The 12,987-nt window shown below is 47.2% G+C and overlaps 1 protein-coding gene across 1 annotated transcript; it reads left to right on the top strand.

The window, feature by feature from the left end:
- Positions 1-6,099: 6,099 nt before the first annotated feature.
- Positions 6,100-7,625, top strand: LOC127297395 (uncharacterized). Its single transcript, XM_051327700.2, has 3 exons — positions 6,100-6,669; positions 6,752-6,937; positions 7,070-7,625. The coding sequence occupies exons 1-3, from the start codon at positions 6,205-6,207 to the stop codon at positions 7,370-7,372; spliced, it is 954 nt and encodes a 317-aa protein (XP_051183660.1). The 5' UTR covers positions 6,100-6,204; the 3' UTR covers positions 7,373-7,625.
- The last annotated feature ends 5,362 nt before the right edge of the window (positions 7,626-12,987 follow it).

The following is a 12,987-nucleotide window of genomic DNA, read 5'->3' as shown; positions in this document are numbered from 1 at the left end:
GGTGCACATAGGTGAACCATTGCTTAGAATAAGTTGTTGGTGCACATAGGTGAACAATAGTATATAGGCTTTGGGCTTGACAAAGTAAACGCTAGTTTTATTCCGCATTTGTTAAGCCCATCTCGTAAAAGTTTTAAATTGCCTATTCACCCCCCCTCTAGGCGACATCCGTGTCCTTTCAGTAACCTCTAGAGCATAATAGACCGTTGCAATTTAGACCGAGTACTAACATAGCATACACACTGTCACCTTCAAGCTATGAAAGGGGGAATAGATCACATCAATACTATCATAGTAATAGTTAACTCAATAATCTACAAGAGATTACAATCATAACCTACGCCAAGTACTACATGATGCACACACTGTCAACATTACATCATGGAGGAGGAATAGACTACTTTAATAACATCACTAGAGTAGCACATAGATTAATAGTGATACAAAGCTCATGATCACATAAAGATCACATGGGCGAGAGATTAACCACATAGCTACCGGTAGAGCCCTTAGCCTCAATGGAGAACTACTCCCTCCTCATCATAGGAGACAGCAGCGGCGATGAAGATGGCGGTGGTGTCGATGGAGATGCCTTCCGAGGGCAATTCCCCGTCCCGGCGGCGTGCCGGAACAGAGACTTCTGTCCCCCGAACTTGTAACTTCGCGATGGTGGCGGCTGCGTAACTTTTCTCGTATCGTGGCTTATCTTTTTAGGGCTTTCGAGGCGGAGAGAATATATAGGCGGAAGGGCGGCCTCGGAGGAGCCAGAGGGCGGCCTCCCCACCAGGTGGCGCAGCCAGGGGGCCACCCGCGCCGCCTTATGGTGTGGTCCCCCTGCTGCCCGTCTCCGACTCTTCTCCAATTTTCTGGAAGCTCCGTGGAAAAATAAGATCGTGGGCTTTTGTTTCGTTCAATTCCGAAAATATTTCCTGTGCAAGATTTCTGAAACCAAAAACAGCAGAAAACAGGAACTGACACTTCGGCATCTTGTTAATAGGTTAGTTCTGGAAAATGCATCAAAACGATATAAAGTATGAATAAAAATGTAGGTATTGTCATAAAACTAGCATGGAACATAAGAAATTATAGATACGTTGGAGACGTATCATCCTCCTCCTCCTCACTCGGCGTGGAGGCAGGGTCGCTGGCCGTGGAGCCCGGATCGCTTGACGTCGCAGGGGATTCCCACCAATGCAGCCATCCGGGCGGCTTGCCCTCGCTCTCCGAGTCCGACGGCAGGGTGTAGTCGCTCATGGCGTGCCGGTGTTGGAGAAGAAGAAGAAGAAGGCGGTTCGACGTGAATTACAGTAGACGCAGGAGTTATATTCTGCGGGGATTAATGGCGGCGCGTATAACGAAGAGACCGGCGGTTGCTCTTCTGCGGCGGTTCGACGCTCCATTCCGGCGGTTGGCGGGTTGATCGGCGCGGTTGCCACTCCGGAGGCCGATCGAACCAGGATCGCTGCCAGGAAGGCCCGGGGGAAGCGAGCGGACGCTAGGCGCGACCGCGCAGCGTCCGCGGAGACGCAAACATTGATACCAAAGCTAAATATTTGCGTCGCTGCAGACAACTCGGACACGATGCGTCGCCCCACTGAAGTAGGATGCAGACGCATTTCCGGTCCACGCGTCCGTTTGCCTCGTTCCGTTGGCCGTTGTAACTGATGCACCCATAAATAAAGTTGCAAGTAGTTGCCCATATCGCACTTTCAACTAGTTGCCAGATATTTGCATTCTTGAACAGTCAAATAATTCTGGACGGTATCAAAAATTTAGCCTTGGTATCGATGATTGAAAGGACCCCATTTGCCATGATAGCAACCCAGCAGCACCTCTAGTGGTAACAAGGCAAAAAGCTGCATCCACATTCACGTTAAAACAACCAGATTCCTTCACAACGTGGTCTGTGCGAGTACTAATTAGTGTAGTAGAAAAATCCTTCACAACATGCTCTGTAGGAGTACTGCTTAACATCGCTGTCTCTCTTTAGAAATAAATAAATCAAGAGCACGTGCACCGACGGTTTCATCCAACTAACGTGCCTGTAGGAGGTAGGACAAGATAATAGTTTAAAAGAGGTATTCCATCGCGTTCATAATTACCTCGCGGTCCTGGGTTTAGTTAAAGCTTAAATTTACAAAGTTTGACCCTAAATATAAGAAAAATATTAAAATTTATAATACCAAATGCATATAATTCGGAAGTATATTTTATGAAGATTAATTATAATGCAATAGATCTTACATTGTAGATGTTGATATTTTTTTCTAAATATTTGATCAAATCTTACAAGATTTGGCTTTGACTAAACCCAGAACACTGAGGTAATTGGAGTACTAGTAGCACTCAGGATACAATTACTTGTCCAACAGGATCAAATTAATAAAAAAGAACTTGCAAAATGGGGCAGTGCGGTACACAAACTAGTCAATCTGATTCAAAATTCATACATAGCCAATCAGGACAGGGCACTTGGCCTACCACGCTAAAAAGCAGCTCCTGCCATGTTCTGTTTTTCTCGCACTAGGTTTTTTTTTCCTTTTCGCGGAACTATCCACGCATGCAGGTCACTCCTAGTTCCCAAATCGAACCACTATGGCGGTGAAATCCCCCCTAGTTGCCGCCCCTGACAAGCGGTGCCGGCACTCCGGTGGCTGAGCCACTGTGACGGCACATGGATAGCGGTGGCTAGAGTGCGGATGCACGAGATCTACTTCTCGGGCGACGGGAAACCTGCAACATCGTTCTTTGGTTGGCGATGTCAGTGTCTGGGTTGAGTCCTCCGTGTACTACTAGTACCCGCATTATGGAATGAAGTTAAGAATAGTTCTTTTCTTGTCGATTTTGTTACTACATTCAGAGATAGTAAAATTCAGTTTAATAAATTTGATGTTGTGCTTTGTGAAGTGTTAAGTGCAGAGATAGTTAGGTTACCTTCAGTTTAGTAAATTTAGTAGAAGTTGTAGCAGTAATACTAGCCATTTAGATGCCCTGTTGTAGCATTCTGAATTTAATTGAATTTGTAGAACAAGAAGCAACGCTGATAATGTGGATGCAAGAGCAGGCTGTGAGCTTGAAGAAGATGTGGTGAAAAAGAATGTAGGGGTAGGAGGATGGTTACACAACTTTTTGAAGACAATTTGTTGTTGATAGAGAAGAATTAATGCGAAGATGAAAATCTGAGAGAAAAATTATGGCAGTTAGGAAGAGTGCAGAGCTAAAATCTAGGGATAGAAAAGAAATTGGGTTTATTGTAATTTTTCTTGTTTGCGTTTTGTATGCAGAGTATGATCTTTGTCTTAGGGGATTTGTATGGCATTTCCCATGTGTTTTGTGTGAGTGAAAGATGACATGTGTAAGCTTTATGCAAATGAATTTTAATAAAATTTATTTTAGCAATTTAGTGTTATAAATTCGTATGCAACACTTCTAATTTTTAGCTATCCTTATTTGTTTAGTGGTTGGAACCAACATCAACACAGATGAGCTATATTCTAGTAAGTATGTGAACCCTATCTTTTTTGCTCATTGACAAATCATGGACTATACAATGGAGTTGCACACATATGTTCCAAGATTGTAGAATTTTTGTAGTATTTGTTTGCATCTTTTTTCCTAGTATTGACACTGATACGAATGCACATCGACGGTGCCATCGTCTTGTTCTTTCTGCCGTAGGTTTGTGGAGAGTCTGTGTTTGCTTTCTCCAAGTGTTGTCGTGTTGTTTGCACTGTAGTCCATGTCTCCCTTCAAGATAAGTACGCCCCCCCTAATTCTTTGTCCATACATAGCATATATTATGGTAATCATATTCCTCACTTTCTAAATTTTCACTCTCCCTCACATTGCAATCTTTTATTGCCACTCTTAGCTCTTTCACATTTGAAAAACCAATCCTACTTTGAGATCAGGATGTTCTATGTCCACTTTTGCATTGAACACTTTGAACTTGTACTACAATTCTTGTTTTTGTTCTTTTCACAATTGTATGTCTTCATGCTTAAGCCATGCATCATCTTCTGCTTCAACAATCTCCAATGATTCATTGTGATCATTAACTTGTTTATCAATATTTGATGTAAAATGTCATCATCACCATAATCATTATCATAGAAATCTGAATCTGTTTCTTTCGTTACTTCCTCTTTCATTTTGGTCATTTCCACCGGTCACCAGTCTTCTTTTGATCTTGCATTTATTTCCTCTTATTTTCTAAAAATGTGGACGTGTCTGGAAATTCCATGTCATTTCTCTCATTTTCTAGTGTTGTGCCACTTCCATTATGGTCATTGATAACTGGTGGTTGTTCAGGCCTAACCTTCTTTAACAGATCATTTCTCGGCCCCTTCACAAAATGTGTGCGCTCAACATAAAGAGAGAGTGACTAATGCTCCTTCGCAGCTTCTATCATGGAGACTATGTCACCATCATTCTCAATGCAAAGAAGGCCATCACTAAAATATTTTGTAGACAAGCACCAATACACTTGCAACCTCTCATTCATCACACACCCTAGATGCCTATGAAAATATTTTATTCAACTAATTGACCATCTATGATCATTGCAATTTTCCAAGAAATCAGTAGTGCCATCAACATACAGAAGATCCTCATGCAATCACAAAATTCAATTGTGCTCTATTCAACCGTGAAGACCTACATTAAACATATGTGCAAGAAATTAGGAAATATTAAGCAAATTCAATAGCTGAAGATAATTAAGTTAAGGCTCTCGATAACCATTACTGAATCTTGGCCATGCAAAATTCAGACAAACATGACAATTTCCAAATCTTGACATAATACTTCAATGACTAAAATTAGTATGCAAACTCGTCGTGTACAAACTTCCCACACGTACCATGCACCAATACAACACTTATCAGTCCAAAATTCGAATGAAAGTAACACCTTTACCAAATCTTGTCCATCCCATGCCAAACTTTAGGGAAAGGGGACATCTTGTAAAACTTGCCACTGTACATCGTTGACTAAAATTACTACCTGAACACATCAACTACAAGCTACTTACACGAACCATGCATCAATACGTGAATTATCATGCATAAAATTGGAAGAAAGAAAATCACCTTTACTGAATCTTGGCATGGCCAGCGTCAAAATTCATTCAAACATGCCATCTTCTAAAACCTTCCTAAATTGACCAGACCAAAAGAACATCTTGCACATCAACTATAACTTATCCAAAGTATGCCAAAATTAAATCGCATGTCCATCTCCATGACAATGCAGTGTAGGAGGACATGACGCCATCACACATGAATTAGCATGTCAAAACGAGGAGGACAATTATGGGAAAGCTATCTGGACAACTACCATTACCAACCACCTCAATTGTTTGATTCATCCCTCTGATCATGACATTCATGAACCCTAGATAAACCAGAGCGCACATAGCTAAATGAATTTAGGAGTGACGAGCAAAAACAGGCCTCCATGTTCCATGCGACCATGCACGGTAGACCAGATCATCCGGCATTGTCGCCGCTAAGAAGATCCGTTGCGGAGGAGCAGTTGAGGAGACGACCAGAAGAAGCAGAGCCTCCTTTAGTGAAGTGGACGGCGTGCCCACCCAAAAAGACAAGATCAGGCAACCGACTAGGTGTTGGGTAGTAATACAGAAGAAAATAAGAGGTTTTCGTTAAATTATCTTGCCATGTCCGTCCACAACGAAATCGTGCTATTTCTTATCGAACAAAGGTTTTTTTTTTTTTGCAAAACTGAGAGTCCTACGAGGTTCGATTCGGTCTATTTTTGTATGAAATTTTCAACAAGCTTTATGTACCGAGTACCCCATTTTGCAAGTCTTTGTACGAGTTTGTTCCTTTTGACAAGTTATACCCTGAGTGCTAATACCTCTTTAAAAAAAAAATCTGTGTCAGCATGCACCTACCATAACTAATTAGCAATTAGCATCGCTTTCTCTCACTGAAAACAAATCAAGAGAGAGTGAGTGAAAGTGAAGGCGCAACGCATCAGTGTGCCAGCCTAGCTCAGCTCGTAGTCTACACTGCACCGACAGTTTCAACTAACACGCGCTTACTATAGTGCTTTGCCAGCCACATCAAGATCACACCCTCTCCCCATCTTCCTCTCGCTTGCTCGCTTGCTTGCCGCTGCTCAGCTCGCTCTAGCTAGCCCAGCCGAAGCAGCTCGCCGGAGTGAAGGAGGAGGCCGGCGAAGATGCACGCCAAGACGGACTCCGAGGTGACCAGCCTCGCCCCTTCCTCCCCACCGCGCTCCCCGCCCCGCGCCGGCAACGGCCCCACGCCCGGCTCCGGCGGCGTGATGCGCGGCGCGGTGTACTACGTGCAGAGCCCCTCCCGCGACTCGCACGACGGCGAGACCACCACCAAGGCGGCCACCACCCCGGCTCTCAGCCCCATGGCCTCGCCCCGCCACTCCCACTCCAGCTCCAGCCGCTTCTCCCGCGGCGGCAAGGCCCCGCGCAACAAGGGCGGCAAGGGGTGGCAGGAAATCGGCGTCATCGAGGAGGAGGGGCTCCTGGACGAGGATGAGCGCAGGCCCATGCCCAAGCGCTGCAAGTACTGCCTGATTTTCGTCGGCTCGTTCGTGGTGCTCTTCACCTTCTTCGCGCTCGTGCTCTGGGGCGCATCCCGCTCCCAGAAGCCCCAGATCGCAATGAAGGTAACCACTACCTGCTCTTCTTGCTTGATTGATTCTCTGGAGGATCTGGATCTGGGGAGCTGACCATTTTGGATCTTGGCAGAGCATCACGTTCCAGAACTTCATCATCCAGGCGGGCACGGACGCGTCGCTGGTGCCGACGGACATGGCGACCACGAATGCCACCGTCAAGTTCACCTACAAGAACACCGGCACCTTCTTCGGCATCCACGTCACCGCCGACCCATTCACGCTCTCCTACTCCCAGCTCAACCTCGCCGCCGGAGACGTAAGCTTAACTACCCGATCTACACACCATCTCTTCTCCCACCAACCGGATCTGGCCGGAGACCGAAGAAAGATCGTGTTTTTGTTTTATATATCTTCATCGATCGACTGACATGGACTCTCGTGGCTGCAGCTGAAGAAGTTCTATCAGGGGCGGAGCAGCCGTCGGACGGCGAGCGTGAGCGTCAAGGGGAACAAGGTGCCGCTGTACGGCAGCGGGCCGACCCTGATGGCGCAGCCCGCGGCGGGAGGGAAGGGCGCCGGCAAGGTGCAGCCCGTGCCGATGACGCTCTCGACGACGGTGCGGTCTAAGGCGTACGTGCTGGGGGCGCTGGTGAAGCCGCGGTTCACCAAGAGGGTGGAGTGCAAGGTGGTCATGGACCCGGCCAAGCTCAACAAGGCCATCTCGCTGGAGAAGGCGTGCCAGTACTCCTGAATTCCGATCCAGCGGGTTGATGAGTAATCGTCAAATCGGGTGGTTAATTTTTTTTTGGTGTACTTTCCCTCACGTCTCCTCTCCCTTTTTGTGTATCTACCACTATAATTAAGTTATGTATATCGCCATGGCTGTGACAGTGATGGACCAACAGTATGATTCTTTGGTGCGTTCCTACTTGTTCTTGTAATTATACGATATATTTGCCAAAGAAAATTATATGAGACCACGTTACTACTCGTTGCGAGATAAACTTTTTCTTCTATCCCACTCATTGTTGTCCATACGTTCCATGTTAGTTGTTGATGATTTAATACAAATAACTTGTCATCACCGAATATGTAAGTGAACTTCCAAAACTCCACACAGCCCGAGCTACATGTAGCCCGAGTGACATAGGTTTTCCATACATCCCAAGGTTGGCGATTTGCACAAAAATAACCCAAAAGTGAAAGAAAAGCAGAGACTGATCCTTCGACGAAACTATTTCACTCATCTAATCCTTTTGTGTGGCGCCCCTCACACCGGCGCCACACATGCCCGTGTGGCGCCCCTGGCGCTAGCGCCACAGACCCATCCGACGTGGTCCGTCGACGTCACTTAAGTTTGGCCACGCGCGCCCAGCCAGCCCGACCCTTCTTCTTTCTCCTCCCTCTGTTCTTCTTCTCTCCTCCCAAAGGCGCCCGGTTCTCTCTCTCTCCCCCTCTCCCCCACCAAATCCACCACCAAATCACCAGATCTGTCCGTGGAGATCGTTCCCCATCCATTTCTCAAGGTAATCCCCTTCGAATCTTCTCCATTCATCCACTAATTTCATAGATCGGGCTAGATTTGGACATGAACCCTAGACATGGATTTTTTTTGTGCACTCTATATTGTATTGTTTGTGTTGGAGATGGTAGCCTCATGTATGCATGTGTTTGAACCATAGATTTGTTGAAACCTAGATATGAAATTTCACATGTATGTGTATGAACCCTATGTATGTATGTGTATGAACCCACATGTATGCCTAGTATTTGTGATGGAGTAACTCATATTTGTTAGTGGAATGGATCGTAATATGGTTAAAAAATGTAAACATGTAGGATGGCCGGTCCCGGTGGCCGGCGAGGCGGTCGAGGCCGCGGTCCTAGGCGCCCCCGGGGCCGGGGAAGGGGCCGCCGCGGTGGAGCAGCAACGGCCCCACGGTCACCGTCACCTGCATCCTCCTCGTCTTCGCATGAGGAACGCTGCTTCGAGTTCCTCCTCCGCATCGACGACGACCCACTCGGCATCAAGCGGCTACCGGACAAGTTCGCCGAGTTCGTCGACGGCGTCGAGCCGGCGCACTTGCAGCTACGGGAGGTTAGCTGCAACTTCTGCCGCTGGTCCGTGGAGGTCCTGTTCGACGGGCAGGGCAAGATGTACCTGCACACGGGGTGGGACAAGTTCGCCCGTGACCTCTACCTCGAGCCCGGCTGCCAGCTCACCTTCCTGTACGAGGGGGACGGCGAGATGATCGTCAAGGTGTTCGACGACACAGCCTGTCGCGTGCACTACCACACCGGCAAATCCGGCTCGGACACCGATAGTTAGAACTTAGAGTGTTGTCAACTCTATCTTCGTTGCTTCGTGTTGTTTGAATTCTATCTTAAATTGTATGAAACTATGTGCTACGATGTTAGGTATGATGATGTTATGTCCATGATGTGTGTACGAAATGGCTGTTGATATGATGTGTGTATGACATAGCTTTTGACATGATGGCAGTTTTGTTGGAATATGGTAGGATTTTTCATGGTTTAACACAAGTCAATGTGTGGCGCCCTTCCCACTGGCGCCACAGTGCACTGTGTGGCGCCCCTCCCATCGGCGCCACACATGCCAACATATATCAACTTTCGGGTCGAAAACATCCAGGGGCTACGGACGATTAGTCCTTAGCCGTTTTGACGAGGCTCTTTGTGTGGCGCCGATGCCACGGGCGCCACACTAGCATGTGTGGCGCCGATGCCACGGGCGCCACACAAAGAGGGTCGCCAAAACGGCTAAGGACTTATCGTCCGGAGCCCCTGGATGTTTTCGACCCAATAGTTGATATAAGTTGGCATGTGTGGCGCCGATGCCACGGGCGCCACACAGTGCAGTGTGGCGCCAGTGGGAAGGGCGCCACACATTGACTTGTGTTAAAACCATGAAAAATCCTACCATATTCAAACAGTTTTGACAACAAGAACATTGCACTGAATATGTACCACACATTGACACAGCATAATGGTTCAAATGACAAATAAGGTTCGACGACATCAAGGTTTCAATTACAATAAGGTTCAACGACACGAAGGTTCGAGAAGATCAAGGTTCACACAACATAAAGGTTCGACAACAAGAACATAGCCAAAGGGACATCACTGCGTGGCAAAGGCTCCCTCCCCCCTCGCCTTCTTCTTCTTACATTCTTCAGCCAATTCTTCCTTCTCCCTTAAGTCACGAGCCAACTGAACGACCGAATCGAAGAAGTAGTGGCGCTCCTCCGTCTTTGCAGCTTCCGCTTGAGCTCTCTCCTCCTTGATACGTTCTGCCTCCCTAGCCACCTCCTCTAGGTGCATCCTATTGGCCCTCTCCCTCGCAATTTGCTCAAGTTGGCAGCTCCTCAGGAAATTTATTCGTGCCTCGCGGTCCCGTTCGGCCTTCAGCTTCTCATTCCTCCTCTTGTGGCGCAATAGGTATTCCTCATACCCCCTTTGCATACGCTCATCTTCCTCCTTCTTCTTAGCTATCTCCTCCCGCCTCTTCCTCTCTAGTTCTTCCTTCTCCTTCTTCCGCACCGTCCTTACCGCCTCCTCCCAAACGGACTCCTCCTTCTCATTGCCCTCCCATGCCCCCTTCCCCTTGGTGGGTTGAGTTGCCATAGCTGTAAACCAAATTGAAAAACCAAAGTTAGTCATGGAATATGAAAATAGAAAGTACAATGCAATTAGTAACTTGGAGACACATACGGATAAGGCCCCGCTAGGTATCGTAGCATACTAGTACCGCGACGGCCACCATGCCGACCTCTACTAAGCCCTACATGAATCCTTGGTTGTCTTGGAGCTTGTCGCCATTGTGGTTGATGCCTTGAGGCTTGTTGCCTTGGAGCTTGTTGCGTAGGAGCTTGTTGCCGTTGGGCTTGTGTGCTTGGAGCTTGTTGCCGTTGGGCTTGTGTGCTTGGAGCTTGTTGCCGTTGGGCTTGTGTGCTTGGGGTTTGTTGGCGTTGGGCTTGTGTGCTTGGAGCTTGTTGCCGTTGGGCTTGTGTGCTTGGAGCTTGTTGGCTTGGAGGAGGTTGACGCGTTTGGCTTGGAGGAGTTTGACGCGGTTGGCTTGGAGCTTGTTGGCTTGGGGTTTGTTGGCTTGGGGTTTGTTGGCTTCGAGGTTGATTTGAAGCTTGTTGGATACTTGATGCTTGACTTGTGCTAGCATCATTGCCCTTTGATTTTTTGCCGGATGTGCACTTCCTTTTATTGTGGCCCTTACTATTGCATGATCCACAATTAGTTGGCTCGCGAGCCTCTTGGAATAACTTGTTTCCCGAATGACCCCATCTATCCATATCTCCGTGATACCTCTTTGTCTTTCTTCTTCCACGTTTCACAACCTTCCATTCCGGATCTAGCCAAACTTGCACTCCATGATACTCCGGCCATTGTGATTGATCCAAGTAAGGAGAAAACCTTGGAGCCCATGTCCTCTTTGTGGCTTCGATTGAGAACTCGGACTCCCGAACGGTGAGCGGGTTATTGTAGTCGACACGTCTAGTGCGTGCCGCTGTGAGCAAGTGGGAGCAAGCCAAATGAAGCAAAGAGGGCCTCCTACATGTGCATTCACATGTCTTTAGGGACACACGGAAAGCCCGGCCTCCGTGTTGGACACTGATACGCGTACAACACGCGTCCGTTGGGAACCCCAAGAGGAAGGTGTGATGCGTACAAAGGCAAGTTTTCCCTCAGTAAGAAACCAAGGTTTATCGAACCAGTAGGAGCCAAGAAGCACGTTGAAGGTTGATGGCGGCGGAGTGTAGTGCGGCGCAACACCAGGGATTCCGGCGCCAACGTGGAACCTGCACAACACAACCAAAGTACTTTGCCCCAACGTAACAGTGAGGTTGTCAATCTCACCGGTCTTGCTGTAACAAAGGATTAGATGTATAGTGTGGATGATGATTGTTTGCAGAAAACAGTAGTACAAGTATTGCAGTAGATTGTATTCGATTAAAAGAATGGACCGGGGACCACAGTTCACTAGAGGCGTCTCTCCGATAAGAATAAGGATGTTGGGTGAACAAATTACAGTTGGGCAATTGACAAATAAAGAGGGCATGACCATGCACATACATGATATGATGAGTATAGTGAGATTTAATTGGGCATTACGACAAAGTACATAGACCGCTATCCAGCATACATCTATGCCTAAAAAGTCCACCTTCAGGTTATCATCCGAACCCCTTCCAGTATTAAGTTGTAAACAACAGACAATTGCATTAAGTATGGTGCGTAATGTAATCAACAACTACATCCTTAGACATAGCATCGATGTTTTATCCCTAGTGGCAACAACACATCCACAACCTTAGAACTTTCTGTCACTGTCCCAGATTTAATGGAGGCATGAACCCACTATCGAGCATAAATACTCCCTCTTGGAGTTACTAGCAAAAACTTGGCCAGAGCCTCTACTAACAACGGAGAGCATGCAAGATCATAAACAACACATAAATAATAATTGATAATCAACATAACATAGCATTCTCTATTCATCGGATCCCAACAAACACAACATGTAGCATTACAGATAGATGATCTTGATCATGTTAGGCAGCTCACAAGATCCAACAATGAAGCACAATTAGGAGAAGACGACCATCTTGCTACTGCTATGGACCCATAGTCCAGGGGTGAACTACTCACACATCACTCCGGAGGCGACCATGGCGGTGAAGAGTCCTCCGGGAGATGATTCCCCTCTCCGGCAGGGTGCCGGAGGCGATCTCCTGAATCCCCCGAGATGGGATTGGCGGCGGCGACGTCTCTGGAAGGTTTTCCGTATCGTGGCTCTCGGTACTGGGGGTTTCGCGACGAAGGCTTTAAGTAGGCGGAGGAGATAGGTTAGGGGCGATGCGAGGGGCCCACACACTAGGCCGGCGCGGCCAGGGCTTGGGCCGCGCCGCCCTAGCGTCCGGCCGCCTCGTCGCCCCACTTCGTATCATCCCCGGTCTTCTGGAAGCTTCGTGGAAAAATAAGATCCTGGGCGTTGATTTCGTCCAATTCCGAGAATATTTCCTTACTAGGATTTCTGAAACCAAAAACAACAGAAAACAACAACCGGCTCTTCGGCATCTCGTTAATAGGTTAGTGCCGGAAAATGCATAAATATGACATAAAGTATGCATAAAACATGTAGGTATCATCAATAATGTGGCATGGAACATAAGAAATTATCGATACGTCAGAGACGTATCAGCATCCCCAAGCTTAGTTCCTGCTCGTCCCGAGTAGGTAAACGATAACAAAGATAATTTCTGGAGTGACATGCCATCATAATCTTGATCATACTATTGTAAGCACATGTAATGAATGCAGCGATCAAAGCAA

The sequence above is a fragment of the Lolium perenne genome, chromosome 4, assembly GCF_019359855.2.
Source record: "Lolium perenne isolate Kyuss_39 chromosome 4, Kyuss_2.0, whole genome shotgun sequence".
NCBI classification, from domain to species: Eukaryota; Viridiplantae; Streptophyta; class Magnoliopsida; order Poales; family Poaceae; genus Lolium; species Lolium perenne.
Note: the sequence above shows the minus strand (reverse complement) of the source record. Positions and strands in the feature narration are given on the sequence as shown.